This window comes from Mustela lutreola, chromosome 11 (assembly GCF_030435805.1).
Source record: "Mustela lutreola isolate mMusLut2 chromosome 11, mMusLut2.pri, whole genome shotgun sequence".
NCBI classification, from domain to species: Eukaryota; Metazoa; Chordata; class Mammalia; order Carnivora; family Mustelidae; genus Mustela; species Mustela lutreola.
In genome coordinates this window covers 45,823,092-45,849,013 of record NC_081300.1, presented here as the reverse complement: position 1 = coordinate 45,849,013, position 25,922 = coordinate 45,823,092, and the positions used below count along the sequence as shown (strand labels likewise).

General features: G+C 36.1%; 1 protein-coding gene across 6 annotated transcripts in view; it reads right to left on the bottom strand.

Moving 5' to 3' along the window:
- ZNF521 (zinc finger protein 521) overlaps window positions 1-25,922 on the bottom strand; it is a 277,871-nt gene that overhangs the window by 128,318 nt on the left and 123,631 nt on the right. For 5 of the 6 annotated variants that reach the window (XM_059138909.1, XM_059138903.1, XM_059138908.1 and 2 more), the window contains one exon: window positions 2,681-2,765. In XM_059138909.1, the coding sequence (XP_058994892.1) occupies window positions 2,681-2,765 (85 nt within the window). The remainder of the gene's footprint in view (window positions 1-2,680; window positions 2,766-25,922) is intronic. The other variant, XM_059138907.1, reaches the window with a different exon arrangement.

Genomic DNA, 25,922 nt, shown 5'->3' with positions numbered 1-25,922 from the left:
GTAGAACGAAATCTGCAAAAACACTGTATCCCCTCTTAACAAAAAGAGTTAAGAGGCTTTTCAGATAGCCTCTAATCCTTCTTCCCTGCTAAATGTCTAGTTGAGATTATTTTTTGATTAGATAAAAAACATACAGACACACACAACCTAAAAATACCTACCCTCAATGGAGGTATTTTAGTCAACAAAATAATGCTGCCTGCCTCATTTGAAAGCTGAAGTATCACACTGGGATTTTAAAAAAGGATATCTTAGCCTTTGTGACATTCTCCCATTATGCATTCTCTTTCTGTAGATATTAACAACACGACTGGAGTTTAAGGACTTGGATGCGTGGTCAACAGATAGAACAATTAAATGGATGCTATTCATTTGTTTAGGCCTCAAGTGTGAGAGAATTACATATTTTATTATTAAAAATAGCATGAATATTAAATAACTAGGCCCTCTGCGGAAAGGAATAGAATTTGCTTCTCTGATGGAAGGTGAATTGTTAAATGCTCAGATCCCAAGAGGAACTGAGTGTCACATTAATCCACCATAAGGTAGAGGGAGAAAGCCCTGGGAACACACTAATGTTGCAAGAAGTATAAGGGAACTACAAAAGGAAAGGTATAAAGCAATTTGAAAAGAAGGACAAACCAACGAATGTTATGGCCAAATGATACTAAAATTGGAAAATCACAATAGTCCTCTCACCGCTCAACATTCAATTTTGATTTGACATATTCAAAAGACACGAATATCATGGTGAAATTATATTCAGTCTGTTCCTCTGGTTCCCCGGGCTAAATAATAAAATCCAGAACCAAAGGTAAGTTTATGTAGAATAAAACCATACAGAAGCAGGGCCGACATTTTGCTAAATTTTCCATCAGGTGCAAGTTCCGAGAAATGTTTACACTGAAGCCCACATAAAACTGTATCATGAAGCAGAATCGTGAATGACTGCCACCAATAAACTCTACTCAAGAAATAAAGAGATGGAAAATATTAGCATTTATCATGGCAAGAAGTATTCATTCTTCCTAACCCACGTCCCACCCCCTTCCCTGAAAAAAAAAAGCAGTTTCAAAAGTTTATAAAGAATATCTGTTTGGAATCCAAAATAGAAGAAAATTGCAAGGAAACACATTATTCAAATCTCTCTTACATGTTGTCGTTATCTGCTAGACACTCAATAAAGCTGTCACTGTTATTCTACCACGTTGGAGAATAGGATATTGAATGCATAAGAATATCACTAATAACATCAGTACTTAAATCTGGAAAATACAGAGATAAAGTGATCAAAATTTTAGCTCTTGTGTGCAAGTTCCACTTTGCACAATTCTGTACTTAAATAAGCAATAATCCTCCTAAAGACCCATCATTTGAAAACTATAGAGCAAATTCTATTGAAAAACTATTAATCAATTTTCTTTTTTTTTAAATTTTTTATTTATTATAAACATATATTTTTATCCCCAGGGGTATTAATCAATTTTCTAACATGCTTTTGAATTTATCTTTATTAATTTCTACAAGAGCATTAGGAGTTTTGATACGGTTGCTTTTAATGATCAGTAATGATAGTTGGAGCCACACTTCCACTGAGCATTCCTAGAATGCTTCCGATTAGTGTATAACAAAACTTGTTTACCCCTGAAAACAAGTACAGAGTCTAAAATGCTGAATTTTCTTTCCTGTTTTAGAGTTTGATAATAGGAGAGCATGAGGTTAATTGGGCTTTTTAGTATTTTATCACAATTATTTATGGTATTATAAAATACCATCAAATAAGGATGAAATAAAAAAACACTCATAGTATAAAAAACACAAATGAGTAACAAAAATAGCATAAAGAAATAACAATTGTCATTTTACTAGTTGAAAAAGATCTGCTTGATAAAGTTTAATTGGCTGGTTAAACTCTTAGTGTTATTACCAAGTGCTTATCAAATTAAAAAACATAGGAGGTAACCTCAAAGGAATTAAGGGATAATGGGACAATATGAATAACTGAAAAAATTATCCTTTTAGCTTGAGCCCATATGATAAGTGCAAAATCCCTGAAAACACTGGCCAAGAGTAACTACAGAGATCTTCACCCAAACAGCTTTCATAAAGATGTGTGTAAAATTTTGGAGGGAAATAAAAAGTGATTACTGAGTTCTTTACATGATCTTTATGATCATGATTATTTCCACGCTGTTGAAACCATACATATAAAATGATCTTATGGCAATTTAAATTATTTATGTTTCCCTATCACAAAAACTCACCACTTTAGATTTTGATACAAAGATGCTTAAGCAACACACAGCAGTGCCATTACCATAATAACTTCTGAAATTAAAACCTGTCTAAAACTCTATGGAAAGCTAACATCCAGTTCATTAACCATTCCTGTTAGTTTTCAATAATGCAAAAATGATTAGAAGTTTAATTTGTTAATCACCTGTGTTTTGACTGGCATAGATATACAATCCTCTGCAGAAGTCTAAACTAGCCCTTGCAGAAAATAAAATGTGCTAATGTCTTATCAGGCCTAATAATAGTAATAAAAATCAATCATGCCTAGGTAAAACATTGATGGCTGAACAATTAATTTATCTTTAACTCTGTTTAATTATATAGGCATTGATATACACAAGGAGGAAAAAAAGCCATCTGTAATAAGGCTTAGAGTGTCACTTACCAATCATGTGATTTGCAACATGAACCTGAATATCCCATTCATTGTAGAAAACCATCTGACACTTGATGCACTGATAGGTCTTCTTCTGAGAAAATAAGTATAAATAGAATTACTTAGACGCATGCACTTTTTATTGTTTTCTTTAAGAACAAAGACAAAAACAAAAGCCCAACACTACTCACGAAATTTTTTTGAGATGCTAGTCTTTTTTTTTTTTTTTAAGATTTTATTTATTTATTTGACAGAGATTAAAGTAGGCAGAGAGTCAGGCAGAGAGAGAGGGGGAAGCAGGCTCCCTGCTGAGCAGAGAGCCCGAGGCGGGGCTCGATCCCAGGACCCTGAGATCATGACCTGAGCCGAAGGCAGAGGCTTAACCCACTGAGCCACCCAGGCACCCCAAGATGCTGGTCTTAACCTGTGTTGCTAAACAAGCTGCTGTGTAGGGGGGTCTGCTGGAGCAAAGTTCCATGAGTGGCTCACTAAGACTTTGTGGTCTGATATCAACACTATACTTTATAAACAGTTGGAAGAAATGGAAGCACATAATTATGGAGTAATATATTTTTAAGTTAGATTCCTAAGCACAAAAACAGAAGTTAGCATTAAAGAAAATTCTGGAACACATGGCTGACTTTCAGAAACTGATGTCTTTGTAGATCTAGACCAAAATGTCCTGTGACTCGCTTCTAGATATCCCTTAGTAAAGTGGCCAATAAGATTTGCAGGATCTAGCTAAGAGATTCAGCTATTATAATTCTTAGCCGAAGTCTAAAATTTGGATGTTTCGGAAGTTGTTAAACAGTAGCCTTTAAAGACATATTTTCTCCTATAAAGACATCATGCCATACTGAACATTCTAACATCCTTTTATCATTTTGCATTACAGTCCTGGCCAGTGGAGAGAGCAGGATTTATTAATTCTTGAATCATAAATAAAGAAACTGAGGCCCAGGGAAGTAGAAAGATTTGCCTGATGCCAGAGTGCCCTAGAGCTGAGAAGAGAAATAAGTTCTCTTGAATCTAAATGCTAGGCTATCAGATAAAAGCAGCCTTTATGACTTCACATCTTTATCATTGTGTCTCCTATATGGCTCAGTACATATTAGATGAACTTAATAAATAAAGTATTGGTTATGTTTTCCAGAACACAGCTACATAAACTCCTTTACAATGAGACCTGATACTTACAATTAAAAACCATCTTGGAAAACAAAATAAACCATTTTGAAATCTCCCAAATGTGAGAAAATGACATTTATAAAATGACACTTTGTTAAGGCATTCTTATAGGATTATCATTTCATTTGCGGTTGTATAAAATTGTTTTCACTAATGGAAGCAATAAAAAATATCAGTCTGTAAATTGCCATTAATTTTAAAGAACTCGACAGAATCAAAGTCAAGCACAAAAATTTAGCGTCACTTCATAAGCCATTAAAGTTACAAATGCTGTTAATGTGAGATTTTCTTAATTATCATCACTTAACGTAGTATTAACTTCTGCAACACAGGATAGTAGTATTCCCCGTAAAGCACAGAAGAGCTGGCCTATTTCCAATGGAACCTTTCTAAATTATCTAGCAGGCTTTGTCCATTAGGCATATCGTGAATTGAGTGTGTTGAATCTAAATCTAATACCGAGTTGAAAACCCTGACGATCACCAAGGAAGATTTACTGCGCTGAGCTGTTTACAAGATGCTTTTGATGGTGACATATAGAGCAACATGTGTTGCGTAAATAACATCTATCCCTTTTTTAACAATATTTCCCTTTAGAACTAGTTAGAAAATATTTCTGACTCCCAGATGACCTACATTATATATTGTTTATTAGCATACTTCCAGCATTATTCCTGATATGTGACCTTGCTGAAAAACAAAGAAACATAAACTTAATGGCTAGTCTTTTCTCTTGTTAGCACAGTAAAACATACAATATGTCGAAAACTGTCTCCAAAAATGATGACTGATGGATATGTTGGTGGCGTATACTAGGACTTTCTTTCTCCTGGTCTAATAATAAAGAATAAAATCACTTGACAAGCCAAAATAATAAAATACCAGCACTTACTACTACCTTCCAAATGAACTGACATATCTGATGATCTATGCACAGAAGTTTTCTTTTATCACTGGAAGAAAATGCTTTTGTCACTGCTGATAATTCAAATACTAATTCTACTCTTAAGACAGTGTCTAAAATGTTATGTTCTATTCTTATTAACGAAGTGATGTTCTTATTTATAAGCTCCTCGATTTGGGGCTGAGTGAAGTAAGAATTTCATGTCATCAAAAACAATGTACCATGATCTTAAAATGCTGTAGTTTGAACTTTGCCTCTGCACACAGGCCACACTTCCCAAATACAAAGCAATAACATATAAATTGGGATGTGTTAAGGTGTTCTTTTTTCAAAGCCATGATGGAAAATTCATTTTTACTTTCTATTTCTTTTCTAAAAAGGAATTTTAAATGACCTTTAAAGCATCTTTATTACAATTATAGACTCTTAGCAAAATATGTGAGAGACCCCTAACCACCCATACACCATCTTTGAATAAAGTGATTATAACCTCTGAACAGTGCTGGTTGGCCTTGGGGAGTTCACTCCCTTGGAGGTAAATCCACTCCAGCTCTGTACGGCTGAGTTTGTAAGGGACTTCTTCTTAATTCTAGACCTAAATCTGCTTTTCTGCTACTTTCAGTTATAGGTCCCAACTCTAGGCTCAGGAGCTACAAAGATCAGGTTGGATCCCTTGTCTAAAAAGACAATTACGTTACCCCTTCAGACTGAGAACAGAGGGATGCTGTGAGAAACACTTTGAACAATTTTCACCACTGGTTCCTCTCTCCCAGGTCAACCTTTTAAGAAATAGAAACCCAAATGAAGCACAATACTCTGGGGTTGTCTTGACCCATAAGGAGTACAGGAGGACTGTCACCTCCCTTAGGACAATGACTTCCATTTATATAGAAGACAACAACAACAAAAAAGTCAAGTGAGATCATTTCTTCTAAAAGCATATAACAGTAGAAACAGAACTTCCATTGTTTGGGCCCCAGATTGGCCTTTATCAACGCTTAAGTTGTCAATTTACTTGAAATGCTAATTTAGTACAATTTTTAAAAGAGACTTTTTTTCATTAGCCTTTTTTAATGTGCTACTTGGGAGTGGGGTTGTCATTTCCTGATTGTTCTCTTTTGTTTTCTGATACTGATAGATGTAATTATCAAGGATACAACTTTTCCCAGCACCTCATTATTTTTGATTGATTTTGAGAACAATTTAAATGTGCCTTTTTGACATTCTTGTTTTCAGTTATACTCTGGTTAAGGTACTCAGAGACTTTCAGAAAAGAGCATCTCATAAATTAAAAAAAAAATGATTAGGATCTTTAATAATGTATACTTTAAAAAAAACATTATTCTGATTAACCCCTCTCTCCCCCTCAAACTACATTCCATTAAGACTTAGGCTTCACGTTGAGCCTCAGCAAGCAAAAAAATAACATAAAATAATATATACTTTGCAGTTATAAATTGCTTTGATTTTTTTTAAACAAAAAAATCTGACTATAAGAAAACTGACTATAAATAAAAATCATTGCGTTCATAGTAACCCTTAAGACCAGAAAAGGGAAAAAATCTTAGTGGCCACCATTGGAAGTGACTATTACATAAACCTCTTATTCTGAAAATTAGTAATTAAAGGCACAGAAGCACTAAGCTCTTTTAGGAGGAAATGTAGTTCATGCCTATTTGATGAGGAAAAGTTCTTTAGGAAAGATTCTCTGTAGAAGGGATGACAGAATTAGAAATCCACTATTTTGCAATGCCAAATAAAGGAGCCCAGGATACCCACTAATGGATGCTAAAACTCTTAAGAGAAAGGTTATTCTGGAGATACTCAATTTTTATCCTTTAATAAGTACAAAGAGAAAGATGTACATTTACAGTGGATTTATTTGGGAGTAATCACTGCAACCAGACTACTTAGCTTAATATTACTACTAATAAAATAGCCTGGAATTATGTGTCTCTCAGTGCGTTGCAATATGGAGCATAGTACATCATAATAAAGGACACTCATCTAAAATGTATACCTGAATCTAATCAAGCTTTTGAACAAACAGTCCAGTTTTCAGGAAATTCAGGGACAGAGGAACAAGCAGTACCCGGGGGGAGGGGAGTACACAGATCCAAAATATTCTTCAAAATCAATCAAAAATATTCTTGGTCTGTTATCTTCAAAAAGCCAATGTCACGTAGGAAAAGATGGGAAGATTGTTCTCAGGTGAAAGGGACTAAAAGGACAACTAATAAATGTAGTGTGTGTGTAAAAGTAATGTGTGGATTCTGATTTGGGGAGAAATAGCTAAAAAGGTTACTGAAGAGATTGAGGAAAACTGAATTTCAGCTGGTTATAAAATGATATTGGGTAATTACTACTGTTAACTTTCTTAGATGTGACAGTGGTATTATGGTTATGTGGATAAATATCCTTTTGGTTAGGGGAGACATACTGGATATTTAGGGGTGAAATAGCATGACGTTTACAATTTTCCTCCAAATATTCAGAAAAAAATAGTCAAATACAGATAAAGTAAATGTAGTTAAACGTTAGCAATTATTAAACCTAGGTACATGCTTAAATATTTTCATAATAAAAAGTGGGAATAAATGGATAGAATAATTCATAATATGTCATTTTTTTAACACTAAACATAACCTGATTAAACCCATCCATTTCGTTCATTTTAAACCTCCACACTTGATGTACACCCCAAACGATGTGTGATGAGTTACAAACATCTTTGCAAGTATGTTTTTGTATTTTTTGTGAGGTTTTTTCTTGTCTACTTGCTTTTTGTAAATCTAATGTATAAACTCTAAGAGGTAAAAGAAAAAAAAAAACCATAGCTTACATTCATTTCTATCATAAAGAAATAACAGTTTCCTCGAATTGTCTATAAAGTCTATAAAGAGCTCATATACATAAAATTCACTTGCAACAAAACTGTAAGAGCTGATAAAGGAGGGAGTATTATCCCCATTTACAGATGAAGTGACATGTACTAACTAATTCGTTTGGATTATGGATACCGGAACTAAGTCTGGTACCTGACCCTGCCTCCCACTTACTGGGTTTCAGCACAGTTTATACTGTGATCATTTGCAGGTAAACACACAGTGGCATTTTAGGCACATTTTGAAAGAAGATTTTCCTTACAACTGTGTGCTGCTTTGGGCTCTGACAATGCCAGGGATGGAATAAAAGTGAGAAAACCCTCCCTAGCCACCTTCAGCATAAGCTTCCAGTACCAGGCCCTTGACCAAAATCCAGAGGGCAGAAATGGCTTCCAAGTCCTCTACTGGACTTCAAGATTTTCTCTTCTCTCTCAGTGTCCTGAGATTTTCTTGCCATGTTCTTAACCATATATTTTTGTTTACTAGTCCTACTAAAAACTGAAAGAACAATTTCAGACTGAGAGCTTATGGTATGTCTCCAATCCTGAAAATTTTCTGCTATTGTTTGCTTCAATTTTCTTCAGTTTCTATGTGTCTCTCACTCAGCCTCCATTCATTTCCACTGGAACTCCAATTAGGCAAGATTGGAGCATCTGGATTTCACCTCTATGTATCTTAACCATTTTTAATGCATATTTTAGGAGTCAGTTTGTCCCTCTGTTTTGATCTAGGTGATTCTCTGCACTCTTACAAACCACAAGTTCTCTCTTCACTGGTCTTCAGTCTAGAGTTTATCCCTTCTATGGAAACTTACTTCAATGACTATTTTTCATTTCTAATTTTAAACACAAGTGCTCTTGCTTTCTTTATACTTGAATTTACTTCATAATTTGTCACTCATTTTAGTAGAAATCATACTTTCATTTATCTTTCTGAGCTTCTAGACATACTTAAAGTCTTTGTCAGTCTGGTCCATTTAATTAATTTTCTCTGGAGTAGAATCTTGGTATCATAACAGCTGGCATTTTTGTCTGTGGCTTTTATTTTGGAATCATTCACATATTTTGGAATCTTGGTTTGAAGCCCTTTGTAGTGAAAGATTTTTTTTCTATACACTCATTCTTTCATTGCTAATAGTTTTGCCATTGTTTCTACCAGCCTATCTCAGACTCCTAGACCAGGCTAGGTCTCATGAGGCATTTCCTGTATATCTGATGTGCTACAGGGATGTAGAGGACATTGCTAGTTGAATCGCAGAGCCAGCAATAGCTAATTCAGTTTTAAGTCATTAAAGTGTATCTTTCTTCTTACCCCCTTAACTCTCCAGCTAAAAAAATTCTAATACCATGTATAGATCAACAATAGAATTGTTTTTCTCCCAGTCTCCTATTGTAAGCAATGAAGTTTCTCCCTTGCCTTGCTTGAAGTAGCAGGTTTAGTTTTTTCCCACAGAGATTAAATCTAATTACCACTTCTGGAGTAGAACCCAGCAGAATCCTGGTTTCAGTCCTAACCACTTCTGAAATTTGGTTTCTGGATCTCAAAGATGAAGAATTGTTTTGAACCTGACTATGTCAATTTGGTTATCTATGTTTTCTCTACGGTCATCATATGTTTAGAGTAACAAAGCATGATGTTACAGAATCATTTCTCAAGGATGTCCCACAGTTCAGCACCCTCTATATCACCAGCCCCAAACGTAGGCAGTGGCTGTCAAAGAAGAGGCAGTCCCAGATTCAGTCAGGACCCTCTGGAATCAGGATGTTGTTTGCAGCATTAATTAAGCTACAAAATAATCCACTCCCAACATATCCAGGAGGCTTAATAGGAAAGCAACTTTAGAATCTTTTTGCAATCAGTTGCTATTTTGTGGCTTCATCATTTAGTTGTGTGACAAATCATTTAATGACCTTAAGTCTTAGTACCCTTCTCTGTAAATTAAAACTAATAAAACTTACATCTTAAGAGCTGATGTGAGAAGCAAGTGAGAAGTATGCAAAAGCGCTTAGTACCACGCCTACCATGTTGCATGCCTGCATTAAACAGTAACTACCTTTATTACTCTTTACTTGACAGGTTATTATGGAGACGGAATGGAATACTATATAAACTGTCTGACACAACAAAGTTGTTTGTCAAAGATTAATTCTCACTCTTTTATGTGGACTTTGAAACCATATTAAAATTTCTTCAAGCTAGAATCGACTAATTTAAATTTTATGGCAATTAATGTAAGGTTAAACAAATGTTTGTTAAATAAAGGTTTAAAAATTAATAGCATAAAAAATATCAGAAATTGGTGACAGGGTTAGGGGGGTGGGGAGGAGGAAGACAGAGCACGTAAAAAGGTAGTTAGGAAAAACAAAATAAAACAAAACAAAACAAAAATCTCTTTTCAAGGGCTATAGCACTATCATTCCGAGAATGAATACATTAATTACAAGTGAGACATATATTTAAGATCAGCAGCACCTTTACTTGGCAGTATTTTGTTGGCAAGCAAATGAATATTATGTGTGAGTGAAAATAATAAACCTACAGCTTTCCACAAATACTCAGTAGTTCAGACATTTTACTAATTTAGTTTGGATAACTTCCAAGTAATTCTGAATTTGTGTGAAAATAAGTCAGAACAGAGCGGGGGGGAAAAAGGTGAAAAGTAATGTGAGCTACTAATGAGGAAAAGTTCGCCTGAGTAATTCACTGAAAAACACCAGCGTGGATTTTCTGTAGTGTGCTCTCATGGTAGTTAAAAGAAGGACACTATTGTCTTACAGATGTGGTTAATGTCCTGAGATTAAAGACCACATAGCCCTTTGTACTAAGGGCTCAGTAATCAAGAGATACTAAACATGATTCCTAAACTCAAGGAGTTACAATATAAATGGGGAGAGAACACACACAAATATTAAATGGTTATGTAAGTATTCTGCCAAAATAACATGGCAAAGCAGTTCAAGACCAACTGCCCATCAGTGCGCGGCAAAGAGAAGATCGCTGAGACACCTCAGATGGGGACAGATGAACTTGGTCCAAAGGGTCAGGAAGAATTCCCTGGGGGAGGAAGGATTTTATCCGAGATCTGAAAATGGGAACATTTTCCCTGAAGTCAAAACTGAGTTACAAAGTGCCTGCTACATGCCAGGCAAGTGTTCACACTCAAATGGGATATTTGGTGGAATGAGGAAGGCAATTCTGAACAGAAGCAGGGCAAAATAAGATTGCTCTGGCCAACTGACTGGGCAGGAAAAAAGAGGAGACAGACAAAAAAATAGAAGATTTTTGTTTTAAATGACTAAGTTGCAATTTTTTTCTTTTAACTTTAGACAAACTCTGCCTAGGCCCCTTGGAATCTGAAAAGAAAATATACTTAGTTTTTACAAATAAATCCAAATCTCCATAAAGATACACATTTAAGCTACCATTAACTTTGAAATCGTGGGTAAAAAAGCCCAACCATTTTCCCCCCACTTTTCTTGAGTTCTTTTTGAACAGCAAATAAAATACTTTTGTAATTTATAATATCTTACTTTTAATAGTATCATCAATAGTCAAAAGCTAGAAAACAATTGAGATTTAAAAAAAAAAAAAATTCTGGCTATTACTCACTAAAAAAGAAAATCCAGTGTCAAAATGGAGTAATTAGCATGAATCTGAGCCTAAGTTTTCCTCACGGAGAGAGATGCTTTCTTAGCCTTATTCCTTTCCACTCCTCTTATTTCTCCTGATTCAGAATTTGGAGGCTCTTCCAAGTCACCTAGCTTATTTCCTCCACTACACAGGTCACTGAGACCCTCTGGGAAAGAGATCTTCGTCTAGACGATCTCATTTAATAGGATGTGTTCAGTTGCTGTTTATTCTATGCCACAGCAAATGTACATCAGTCGATCTCTGTACAGTGTTGTCCATAAGATGGTCAGTCAATACATTTCAGTTATTGACTATACTATGGACTAGTGAGGCATCCCACACCCAGCCCCTTCATTCCTAAGCTGCTACCTACACCTTGACTATTTCTGCCTGAAAACTTCTCTATCCTCAACCCAGCACCAGAAATCAGTGAATTAGAAGAGACTGAATAACACAGACTAAATTGATGCTGTAGCAAAGGTTTAAAAAAAAAAAATCGCTGGAAGCATGTGTTGAGTCTTTGAGTTCGGGCAGGAATTTGCTTCTAGTTACCACTGGTTATAATATATTGCTAGTTCTTAGTTTGGAAGGATTTATGACTCATAATAGATTTGGGTTAACTTCCTATATTGCCCGTTTGTGTACATTCATATCATCCAGAAAGCTAAGAAATTGGGAGTGGGAGAACAAGAGTTTAAATAATCAGTTTTTATAAACATAAGTGAGAAGAGGAAAGGAAAGAGTCAAAATTTTTGCCTTACACTAAATTATAGTCTATTTTTCCCATCAATTATTCCAACCATATACTGATTTTTTTCCACCTTAAAAATCTGAAGCATCCCTTCTGTCTCACTGTTGTCAGAATGAGGAGGTGCGGTTGATATCAGGGATATCTAGCTGTAGAAATGAAAAAGTAGGAACATTAAGTAGAATCTTCCAACATCATCAAACCACCCTATGTCCGCAATGATCTAATGCTGGAGGTTAGTAATATGATTTACAATCCTCCCAAAAACATGGAGGAAGTTTCATGAGTGAGAAAAATATATTTTGGAATCCATTAAGAAACGTCTTCTGAAGTATGTAACTTCTGCCCCCAAGGGAAGTTTTGTTAATACTTAATGAGTACTCGTACCATTTATTAGAGACTCACCATACATATCTAAAGGATCACATAGAGAAGAAATTTTATCTAATATTAAATCATGGAAGTTTCTTCTTGATTCTCTTAGAATTCATTCCAGGTTGTATCAGAATTATTTCAGTAAAACTGATTTACCTCCTCAAGGACTATAAGCTCTCTAAGGGTAGGTGGAGGGCTCCGTCTTACCCGTCTTCTTTTTACCGCAATTTGTAACATCACTCTTTCCACACAATAAGTTAATGTGTGAAGGAGTCATACTGGTTCCTTGTACAATAAAAATCTTTGCTTCTTCCCTCTTCCCTTCAGATGAAGGCTCCTGTGGAGTGCTGCTTATTCTCCTTTGTTTATATTTCCCTGATCTATCCTGCTAGCTATTCTTCTGTCAAAAGAATACTTCATGTTCTGGCAGTTTTGTGTCTGTCTTATCTATACAACGTCTTTGTCTTAGTTTTGGGTCATTCCAGTTACCCTGTATGTGCTCAAATCACTTTGTCTTTCATTACTCTTATTTCCACTGGAGCACCCTACCCGTGTCCTCTTCTCTATTTTGGTTCTGCCTTTCACCCTGCTTTCATTTTGCATTCTGTCTTCTCTCGTCCACCCTTTCCATTTGAACAGCTTTCCTACTGAGGCATGTCAGACTACCTTTCTCGTCTCCTTCAAATTGCTTCTAAAACCCCACCTGCTCCAAAAAGCTTGTTAGCAATTACACCCACACAACACTGCGAGTGTCTCATTGTTGGTACTCTTTGGCACTAAGTTTTTTTAAAATGGAAGTGTGTTTCCTTGACTTTTTCTTGACTTTTTCCCTTGACTCTTTCCTTGACCATTTCTAAATCCTGCTGTGTGGCTCTAACATATATAAATGTGAAAGTGACCAAGTTCTTTGAGCCCCTTGTTTTAACTGATCTTATTAGGATATATAAAACTCTTCCTCATTCATCAGTCCAAAAAGCATCCTTTAAAATAGAAGAATAACATGTCCCCATATTCTTTATATTTTCAAAGTACTAGTACGAGCTTGGACAGAGTAGCAGTTCTAGAGCCGAAAGGGACGCGTGAGACTATCTATCTCAATTTCTTCATCCCAAAGAGATGAGGTATCCTTGTCTGGAATGCACAGAAAATGACCCACAGAGCAAGCGTAAAGCTCTGGATGGCCATAAACACAGCCATCCTGGAAGTGGGGGGGAGCACCTTTACCAAAAGGAACCGCTAACACTTGCCCAGTTGGCTCTCCATTGTGCTTCCAACTTGAGGCTCCTCTTAGCACCAGACCATGTCTCCACAGCTAGTCCTTGCTTTCTCTGGGGGTCCTCGCTTCCCAGTGTATTCTTTCAGAATGGAATTCACTATGTTATATTCAAAACATCTATTTGCATTATATTCCAAGGCTTCCTGTCACTTAAGGACCAATGTCTTATTTCTCCTTCAGCTCCAGTACCCAGTGCACTGCCTGACAGGGGTTATTTGTGAAGGAGTGCATGAACTATAGAGAAGTGAATTGATTTGGGCTTTTTATAAGTATACCCAAGAGTAAGTGTTTTCAGGGAAATTTATTGGGGGGAGCGAGATTGTTGCCACGAAACATACCTACATTCTGCATCACACAACCACATAAGACCTTCCAGTCCCCCTTCAGATTATCCCAGAAAGATTAAACTATAGACTTCAAAAAGCTCTTTCTGCATAATCCTTATTGATAATATATTTTACAAAGCTACAGACTTCCCATATAAAAAATGTCCAAGAATGTAACCTGAGAAAATATGGCGCCCTTTCTCAACAGGACTTCTGCTCCATGAGAACACTGCTCCACAATAAAGAATATGAGGGGGAAAGTGCTAGGAAAAGGATTATAATATCAAATCCGACATTTTTTAGAGGATCTGTGCAAGGCAAGCATTGTAATTTCTTTTTTAGACGTTCCTTAACAGTCTGGGTGATAAATCAGTCATTATTTTAAAAGACATTTTAGAATTTTATTGTTGAATATCCTTACTAGACCTTTGAGAATACTCCTATTTCTAATCCTGCCAACTCCTCACCATCTTAATATGTATATGATTCACTATTTGAGGGTATATTTGATTTTTGGAGGTTTAATTCTTTGCCAAGAGAAACATGAAATAATACTTATCTGCTCGTCACTGTGGGCCCAGTGTCTATGCACAATGTATGTCACAGGTTTGAAACTCAGTAACTGTAGAAGGAATAAATGCACTTGACACAAATTGATCTAATTTATATAGCATGCATGTTATGGAAGGTCTATTTTCAAATTATTTAAATTTGGTATAACAAAATACTATCAATCCAGATCCTCTCATGGCGCGGAAAGGATCTCTCTCCCACCAAAACAATGTCAGTTTTCCAAGGTCTAGCCATTAAGCTTGGAGGGCTTCCTGCCAGCTACCTCATTTATCCATTTAGTCTTGCCTCCTGTCTATCTTTTCTGCTTGCTTTCTGTTCCACCCCATACTTTACTTTTTTTTTTCTTTTTTCAAGAATGATCTTTGTTAAATATGTGGTCCCTATTCAAAATTAAATTATTATTTCTGGACATGTATTTATCAAGAAATTTTATTACAGTTCATTTTGCTTCCTTACTGCTATCCAAACTTATACAGTACCCGAGATGATCCTTAGACTTAACTTAAAAGGAAAATGTTAACATCAGACTTTGTCAGGTTAGGGTTACCAGTAGCACTTTGATTTCTAAATCATGGCGGATCTGTGCTTTGGAACCTCTCTCAATCACTTACTTATTAGTGATTTTTAAATAAAGCATTCTATTCTAAAAATAAGGGGTCATGCATCTAAATGACGAGTCCTATCCAAAAAACAAAAACAAAACCAAAAAAACATCCCACAATATTTTCACCATTTTCCTTTCTGCAGAACGTAAATACATTTGATCCCTAGAGAATATTGTCGGTGGGTTTCAGGAGAGCAAATAATAGCTTTTTAAAATTAACTGCTTTTCACAATATTCACTTGCTTCTTGAGGTTAGGGGGAAACGTCTCATTTTGGGATTCACTTAGTAAGCCTTTCATTTATAATTTTTAGTTTTCTTATATATTATTTTCCCAATACTCTTTTTTTTTAAACTAGGTATTTTATTTTTTTAATTAATTATTTTTATTAACATATAATGTATTATTAGCCCCAGGAGTACAGGTCTGTGAATCGTCAGACTTACACACTTCACAGCACTCACCATATCATATACCCTCCCCAATGCACATAACCCAACCACCCTCTCCCTACCCTCCCTCCCCTCAGCAACCCTCTGTCTGTTTTTTAAGATTAAGAGTCTCTTATGGTTTGTCTCCCTCTTGATCCCATCTTGTTTCATTTTTTCATTCCCGACCCCCCAAGCCCCCCACTCTGCCTCTCAAATTCCTCACATCAGGGAGATTATATGATAATTGTCTTCCTCTGATTGACTTATTTCGCTCAGCTTAATAGCCTCAAGTTCCATTCACGTCATTGTAAATGGCAAGATTTCATTTCTTTTGATGGCTGCATAGTATTTATATATATATACTATACATATATATAGTATATATAGTATATAGTATACATATACTATATAGTATACATATATAGTATGTATATACATAATATGCATGCATATGTATATATATATAGTATATATATACTATGCAGCCATCAAAAGAAATATATATATATATATATATATATATATATATATATACACCACTTCTTCTTTATCTGTTCATCTGTTGATGGACATCTAGGTTCTTTCCATAGTTTGGCTATCATGGACATTGCTGCTCTGTACATTTGAGTGCACATGCCCCTCTGATCACTACCTTTGTATCTTTAGGGTAAATACCCAGTAGTGCAATTGCTGGATTGTAGGGTAGCTGTATTTTGAGGAACCTCCAGGCTGTTTTCCAGTCCCCAATACTTTTTGTGTTCCCTTGTTCTCCATGATGTTTCAACCCAACAGTACTACTGAAAATCTTCCATGTCTTATCTACAATTGCTTCTTCTACCTATGAACTCATCTATTTACATGTTTTTGTTACATTTTGCATTTATTGTCGCCTGACACCATCTCGGACCTCAAGCAAATAAAGTAAAGTTTTTGTCTTTGTAGTTGTTACACTCTGTTTATTCTTTGGTTTTCACTGCTTCTAGGTTTGTTTTACTATTTTATTATGCTTTTCTATTTCCCCAACTTTGTGAAAGTATGATGACTTAGTTCGATTCATTAACCAAATAATCCATAGACTTAGCATTAGATGAAATGATCCTAGATTACATAATAAATTAATTGAGAACATTTTATATACAAATTAAATGAAGGTGTGCATGCATGCATGGGATATGCATAGACTTACACCTAGATAGTACAGAAGTGATGTACCAAATGCAACATTTGCTGGGTGCTCCCTGTTTGCTAAGGGCTTTCATACATACTTATACCATTTGCTCTTTACAGTAACCCTATAAAGCAGGCAAAGTACGGATTATGCCCATGCTAGCAGTGAAGGAACGGAAGCTGAGGAAGGACTGGTTAGATGACACAGAAGGTTTTATCAACTGTTATTAGCATTCTTTTTTTTTTTTTTTTAAGCACAATATTTTCTTCTCCTATGTTATGCGACCCAAGTTTAAACTCCCTACACCTAGAGTGGCAATCTCTGAATGACAAAAAAAACTTTCAGACTCCGCTGAAGACCGACTTGTGTCATACAATGTTTAATTCAACAAAATAAATCACCTGCCTTGATATGGGGACTTCTTATAGGAGCTCACCTGCCATTCAATCTCTGTACGATAGAAATTGCATACAATGTCACATATTTATGAGGAGTCTAATGTCCTATTTATGTGTGGTTGGAAAAAACTGTATCACCATTTAGTTCTCATAGAATTGTCCCCTTCTTTGCTTCTGTTTAATCACCAGGTTTCAAACATTTACGAATGTTTATTAGGAACCTCTCCTGTGTAATGAACTCCCGGGAGAAACATGCAGGATACCCAGCCAAGCCCTGCCTCCACCCTCTCCAGCTCCCTGTGCTCCTGCCATGCTGGCCCCTTGCTGTTCCTTCAGCCAGCCAGGGACACTGCTGCCTCAGGACTTTTGCTTTGGAAATTCGTCCAATCTGCTCTTCGCAAAGATATCAGCAAACCTAACTCCGCCTCATTATTTGCTACCTCTTCTGAACTACTTTAGTAGTTCTACTATTTCGGCGCATATTGCATTCTAATTTATAATATAGTTATTGTTATATATTAATCTTCCCTAGTAAACTATACACCCTCAGGGGACCATACTGGGGAGAAAGAGGTGTATTCAAAAGCCCTTACTTGCGGTCGCCTGGGTGGCTCAGTGGGTTAAGCCTCTGCTTTCGGCTCAGGTCATGGTCTCAGGGTCCTGCGATCAAGCCCCGCATGGGGCTCTCTGCTCAGCGGAGAGCCTGCTTCCCCCTCTCTCTCTGCCTGCCTCTCTGCCTACTTGTGATCTCTCTCTCTGTCAAATAAAAAATAAAATCTTGAAGGAAAAAAAAAGCCCATACTTGTATAATGTGCATCCTCTTTACAAACCTGATAGCCTAACGTCTTGTACATAGCAGGAAATTAATAAACCTGTTATTTTAAGTTGAAGTGCCAAATGAGGAATCAAAAGTTAATGCCATAGGCTAATGTTCCCCAAAGTGTGAGATATGTACCACCTTAACTGGAAAGCATGGATACTGTTCTTTCTGATTACACAAAGGAAAAACGTCTCACTGTGATGCTAATATGTCTTTAATGCTTCTACAATACTTAATAAATCTTCTGGTAACAACAAAAGAACAGTTTTCAGGCTCTTAGTTTTTTGTAAGTACAAGTGTATAGCTAGAATTTTTAAAACATTATTTGGTATTAATCATATTAGTATGTTATCTTTTATTTAAAGTGATACTGATTTATACTTATGGTTCTGATTACTTTTGATTTTTATGTTAAATATTAAATGCCTACAAAGAGAATTTATATCATAAATAATAAAGAGTAATGATTAAACAAACACCTGTGTGTCCAACTTAGCTTCCTGTGTTCTTTCCAGACAACCCATTACTCTCTGTCTGAATTTGCATTTCCCATATTGTTAGTCAGGATAAATATTTTCACATGTTTACTGAGCCTTCATGTTTTCCATTTGTGAAATGCCATTTCGTGTTAGTTTCCCATATTCTAATTTGTTGATTTGTGTCTCCTTATTGATTTGTGGCCGTTTTCTACATATTTAGAAACTAATAGTTTTCTCTGCCATGTGTTATAAATGTTTTATCATCTCATAGCTTTCATTTTTGCTCATTCTATAGTAACATTTAGTAAACAACTAATTTTTAAGGTAGATGAGCATATCATTTGCGATATTTTATTTGTCATTTATACTGTCTGGGCACTATTTGAGATATCATTCCCAACCTGAAGTCATAAGAATATTCTTCATACTTTTTCCTAAAAGATTTACAGTTTTGTTTTTCACACATTTTTACACATGTGAGTATTCTATTTTATCTTTATTTTTTCCATATGGATAATAAATTGAATACTCCATCTATTCCCTCACTTATGTGCAAAGATGGCTATAATCTATGTTGAGTTTTTATGTGTCTGGTATCTCTTGGAGAACCTTTATTGTGTTCTGTGGACTAATCCCACACCATCCAAATTGCTGCAGATTCATTATAAATTGCCTGCATGGTAGGACAAATCCTTCTCTGCTTGTTCTTTTCCTTCAAGGGAATCTTTTTTTTTTTTTTTTTTTATTTGACAGAGATCACAAGTAGGTAGAGAGGCAGGCAGAGAGAAGGGGAAACAGGCTCCCTACTGAATAGAGACCCTGATGCGGGGCTCGATCCCAGGATCCTGTGATCACGACTTGAGCCAAAGGCAGAGGCTTAACCCATTGAGCCACCCAGGTGCCCCCCCTTTTAAATTTATTTATTTGACAAGAAAATTTTTATATTCTTCACCTCTCATTCTTTCATATACCTTTTTCAACCCACTTGTCTAGTTCCAGAAAGTAAGAACATTAAAAAAAGTGCATTCTAAAACCTGTTGAAGTTTCCATTGGAGTAGCTATAATTTATAGATTAAATTAGGGATATTTGATAACTTTACAGTACTGAGTCTTCTTGTCCATGAGCGAGTTATACATGATCATTATTTAAGTCTTTAAAAAATATTCCAATAATGTTTTACTGTTTTTCTCCATAAACATCTTGAACATCTTACAGGATTTATTTTTAAGTAAACTAATTTTTGTGTCTCTTATAAATGGAATGATTTTACAACATTTTTTTCACTTTTTTGCTGGTGAATAAAAATCTAATTGACGTTTAGGAGTTGATTTGGTATCTAGCAAATTTACTAAAGTTTCATTCGTTATAATAATTTGTCTTTAGATTCTTTCAGTATTGTTATATATACAAACATAAGACCTCCAAATGACAGTTTGATTTGCTTCTTTTCAATTTTAGTGCTCCCTCCTTTTTTATACTTAAATTCATTTTTATTTTATGTTACATTGTTGGCTAGGTCAATGAACAGGCCTTATTAGTTATTTTATTATGAACTAATAATTGCATTGAAACTTCTCCACAAATTATTATGCTTGCCAAAAATAATATTTCAAATACTCTTTATGAGGGTAAGAAAATCCCTGCCTGTTCCAAGTGTTCTTTTTAATCATGAAAATATGTTGAATTTAGATTTTTCTGCAACTCTTGAGATAAACATATAATTTGTCTCTTTTAAACTGCCAATGTGGTGAATTCAATCACTATTTATTGAGATTGAGCCCACCTTGCATTCTTGTGGTAAAACCATTTTAATATAATATAATATAAACTCTTTTAACATAGTGGACTTAGTTTGTTAATATGTTCTTTAAAATTTTTTAATGTAAAATCACCTAAATTTTTCTTTTACTATCTTTGTCTGGTTTTAATATGGAGATTATACTGAGCTTATTAAATGGAGTGACGCTTCTTTTCGTATTTTCTGGCACAGGTATGGAATTATGTGTATGTTCTGGTATTTTCTTTGTGGGGAGGTTTTCAATAATTTATTAAGCTCTTTCATGTTTATGGAACTTTCTACTTCTCTCATTTTTATCTTGAGCCAGCTTTGGTGACATACTATTCTAAAACCATTTACATATAATCCCATTTATCCAGCTATTAGTACAAAATTGTTCATAATATTTTCTTTTTTTTTAATCTTGTGCATTTTGGATTTTCTTAAAGTAAAATTTAAAGTTAAGAAATAGCATATATATACTAAACTATAATCTTATGAGTATTGCTTACTGAAATTTTACATATGTATGTAACAGTGTAATCACCACATAGATCAAAATATGGAACATTTCTAGCACCCAGAAGAATCCCTTTGGCCCCTTCCAACTCCATGCCATCACAGAGGTCACTATTCTGGCCTTGATCACCACTGATTAGTGTTGCCTATTGTTACACTTCATATGAATGGAGTCACATACTAGCAGGTGCCTGGTTCCTTTTTTTCAACATTGTGTATATGAGTTCCCAAGATTTGTTATTTAACAGTAGTTCATTCCCTTTTATTGCTGTGTAGTATTCCATTGTGTGAATAGAATGAGTTCACACCATTATATGAACGCATTTCTTCATTTTATTTTGACAGACATTTTGATGGACTCTATCTTGAAGCTTATATGTAAAATCCACTATAAATATTCCTGTTCATAACCCATTATGAACATTTGCACTCACATCTCTTAGATGTAGACCTTGGAGCAGAATCTGTGGCTTACAGAGTCAGCTAGTATTTACTTTAGTAAATACTGCCCAGCAGTATTTTTAAAACACTTGCACAAAATAATACTGCCCCTAGTAAAGTAAGAGAGTTCCAACTGCTCTCCATTCTTGGAAAATAAGGATTTTTGCATTCATTTTTGCTTCAGTCATTGTGGTAGGTGTAGTGGCTCTCCTAGTATCTTTTAAAACTGCATATATGATGTTATGGCTCCCCTTTCATTATTATTATTTATTGTTATTTTTTAACTTGATTAATTTCATTAGAAGTTTATAAATTTTTTTAGTCTTGTCATAAAAGAAGTTTTTTACTTTGTTGGCTTCCTTGTTGCCAGTTTTCCATTTCACTATCTTTGCGCTTTGTGTTATCTTCCTCTCTCCTATTTTTTCATGGGCTTGTTTGTTATTCTGTTTCCAATGTCTGGAGCTGGATGTTTAGCTTATGGATATCATGCCTTTTTAAATTTTCTAATATGTATTTTTTTCTAATATATATTCTTATAGCATAACAATGTTTTCCTCTAAGTGTTGCTTTGCTTTCACCTTGCAGGGTTTTTAATATAGCTTTCTTTCAGTTCTAAGTACTTTTAATTTCTCTTTTTATGCCCCCTTTGTTCCACATGTGGTTTTAATTTTTAAATTTATGGAGGGTTTTTAAAAAAAATTTTCATAAACATATTATGCATTTTTACCCCCAAGGGTACAGGTCTGTGAAACACCAGGTTTACACACTTCACAGCACTCACCAAAGCACACACCCTCCCCAATGGCCATATCCCCATCCCCCTCTCCCAACCCCCCTCCCCCCAGCAACCCTCAGTTTGTTTTGTGAGATTAAGAGTCACTTATGGTTTGTCTAATGGAGGTTTTTTAAAAAGAAACAAACAAACAAACAAACACTTTTTCATGTATCATGGATTTGTATTGTGGCCAGAGAATTTGATTTGTGTGAACCTGGACTTCTAAATTGGTCGGAACTTCCTTCATCATAGGCAGGGCGTGAAGGAGAGCCCCAGGTGTACAACGACGGGCGTGGGCCTAGACAGAGGCTGCGAGAGATGCAAACGGCAGAGAAAACACAGCAGCTTGAGAGTGGTCGACCCAAAAGGTTAGAAGAACAGAGAAGACACGGGAAATAAAAACAGCGTTTCGGGCAAGAAGGATTAGGAGAAAGATGGAACACCATCAAAAACTGGGGGGCAACAGAAATTACGATTTGATTTGGTCAAAGGGCTAGCAGAATGCATAACTGATGATGTCAGACAGGTAGCTAAAAATCCAAGACAGGACCTCAGAAGAAGGTCGAGATCTGAAATGCGGTATTTTAGTCATCTGCATGGGGTATTAACGAATAGGAAATAAGTAACAGGAAATAAGGGTGAGGGGACAAGAAGGGCAGATTAAGAATAGAACCTTCAGGGAAAAAATATGGAAAGGTGAAAACAGAAAGTATAAATAAGGAACTGGCTAGTTAGACTTTGTTAAAAGTGTTTGGCAATTTGGGGGGCATTTTCTAGGAAGACAAAGTACCTCTAATAGAAAATTGCATCTATATTATGCAATGAGTAGGGCAATACTGTAATAAGAGATCCAGAACGTAGCTCTCGATTTTCTTTCATTATTCAAAATCATCTTGAATATTTACTAATTTCTACTTCAACACCATTGAAGCCACAATGCAAAATGTTTTGCCTAAACAGAATCTTTGCCACTACGTAGCAGGACTCCACACTCTTCTGGCTCAGTCCTCAAAGAACAAATATTATGTGCAAATCAAGATTCATGGCTATATACAAAAACATTCCTATTTCTGAATTTCCTATGTTCTAGGAAGGCATGGGAACCCTATGAAAGGCATCAGCCAAAAAACTGAGAACTAGAAATAAGGACAGAAAATGTGGGGATGGAAGTGACAGCAAGTTTAATGTGTGGGTCAGTGATCAATGCCAGGGGAGCATGGGACTAGGGATAGAGAGTGGGTATGAGGCAGGTGCTTCCACGTTCCATACCCTCATATTTATGCCAGGGGTCATTAACTCCCTATACCAGTACACTGTAGCTGCCAAATAAATATTGAACACAACAATAATAAATCGGAAAGTAGATTGAACTTGGCAAAGCAACTCACTCTGTTTCAAGAACATCTTGAATCTCACACATTTGTTTGGTCATGTAAATTTTCTACTTAATTTTAAAATATCATTTATCCAGAAGGAGCGTGCCTAATTTTTGCTCTCGGCAAAATTTAGTATCGGCAATTTGAAATATAGAAACTTAAAATCCATCCATGTATGGAAATTTTTATTAACATAAAACAGAACTGTGGAACTTGTGTGGGTTCTGAGTTACCATCATGTACATATTACCATTTCAGTATACAAACCATAAAGAAAGAATATGACTTCCAGACATTTAAAACAGCCCTTGAATCACATTGAAGGTGATTTTTGAACTATTAGAAACTTCAGGCCTTTCAGTTTATTCTAATATTTTTAGATCAAACCTGACTTTAAAGCATGTCAGCACTTTGGGGTAAAGTTATCTAGATCTTTATGTATTAGTTACTGGATATACACGCATACACATGCAGAAATGGAGTATATGCTATTTTTGTCACTTCAAAGTACTTACACAATGTTCATTTATTCAACTGACATTGACTGAGACCTACGACAAGCACGTTGGGTATTCAGAGGTGAGAAAGAGGAAGAAGAAAATAAACAAGGAAAAAATTATAATTTTAAAAGGAAATCTTAAGGAGGAGACTAACTTCAGTAAGATTTTGGGGGGAAGCCCATCTGAGCAGCATGGGAAGTCTCTGAAGAATGGTAAGTGACTCCATGTAATGTACATGTCTGCAGGACAATGCAGCATGAAGAATGGATTGGAAGCAGGCAGAAGATGGAGAGGGATCCAGTAGGAAACCAGTGCAGTATCCAGGTGAGGAGTGAGGCCCAGACCATGATGGTGGCTTTGGAGATGGAAAGACATGGATGGGATGACTTGTTAAAGGCAGAATCAAGAGACCCAGTACTTATTAACAGATTAGATGTGGGGGATGAGGAACAGGGAGGAAGCACGAATGATTCCCTGGTTTCTTGCTTGAATAATTGGCTGTAAGGTGGTTCCCTTTACTCAAATGATGGAAGTCTGGAAAAAGAACAGCTTTCAGGAGAGACAATCAAGAGTTTAGACTGTACTCGTTACACTTCAAATACATAAAAAAGACGAAGATGGAAACATCAAACCGTCAGCACACAGTAATCTAGAACTCAGCGGAGGTCTAGGCTATGAATAGAAATTTGGGGATTCTTAGCTCGGAGATAGTTACAGCCACATGAAGAGATGAGAGGCCTACTGAGATAGCAGACAGAAAAACAGGGCCAGGGATGAGCCTCAGATTATCTCTGCGCTTTTAGAATAGAGACGGGAGGAGAAACTAGAGAGCAAATGCCTTGAAGTCAGAGGTGTACATTGAGGGAAGAGCCATCCACGCTGCCCCGTGCCATAGGCATGATGGGGACAGGAAGGCTTTCTTTGGAACCTGGAGACCAGGTGGGACCAACTACAACTTCTCTGGGAAATCTGGCCGTGAAGTGGAGTAAGATAAAAACAGTGGACTGACACATCATCGGTGACGAGGGAACGTTTTCAGACCAAATGTGGTAAGGAAGTGTGGATAGTGATACTGTAGGTAACACACTCTGAGCAAGAACACACATTTATCCAATACCTTCTAGGTTTCCGTCACTACGGCAGGTGGCTCCTGCCATACTACCATGAATGGAGAAAGGCTCTGGGTGAGCCACCAGCCGGACATAGCTCCACGACCCCAATCCACAGACGTATGTGCCTACTGCGGACATGAGAGTGAGTAAATTCTTGCCCGAGGAATTCATAGGAAGACAAAGGTATAGAGGTAATTACAAAACAATGTGACAATTTTAACATATTTGTGACATCCTGTATACATGGAGCATTCAAGGGAAGGAGAAGTGTTTGTGGTGGGAAGTCATGGTCATGGGAGGACTTCTCGATCTCTAAACAGAGGGTAAGTTGGACAGCCTCATGGAAGGTGGAGAGCAATCAGGAGGAGGGAGATTGTTGGGTAGAAGAGACAGGGCAGTCTTAACGAGACACAGAGGCAGTGTGTCACCTGCAGGTTAATTAAAGTATTTTCAACTACGGAATAAGGTGAAAGGTAAGAAAAGGAAGAGAAAATTTATCAGGGGCCAGAACCTGAAGCGTCATTTTATTTCACAATAAAAGGATATTATACTATCCTACAAGGATGGAAGTACAGAGCACTTAAAATGTTTCGAATAGGGAGGGACATACTATTCAGATTTGTGTTTTAGATAGATTGTTCTGGCAGCTTTGTGGAGATGGATTTGAAAATGATAAGACTAAAGTCCAAGGGAGCAATTAGGAGGCTGCTTCAGTCGTTTAGTGAAAGATGATCAGAGATTGAGTTACAAATGTGGTAAGAGGATGGAGAGGAGGGGATTGATTTAAGAAATATATATGAGCTGAAACAGAGATCACTTGATGGCCAACTGGATGTGGAGAAAAGGGACACAAGAAAATCGGTGGCTCCACAAGTGAAACAGAAAATATGAGAAAAGAAGCAGGTTCAGAGAAAGGATGATGAGTTCAGTTTTGGTCCCACTGAGT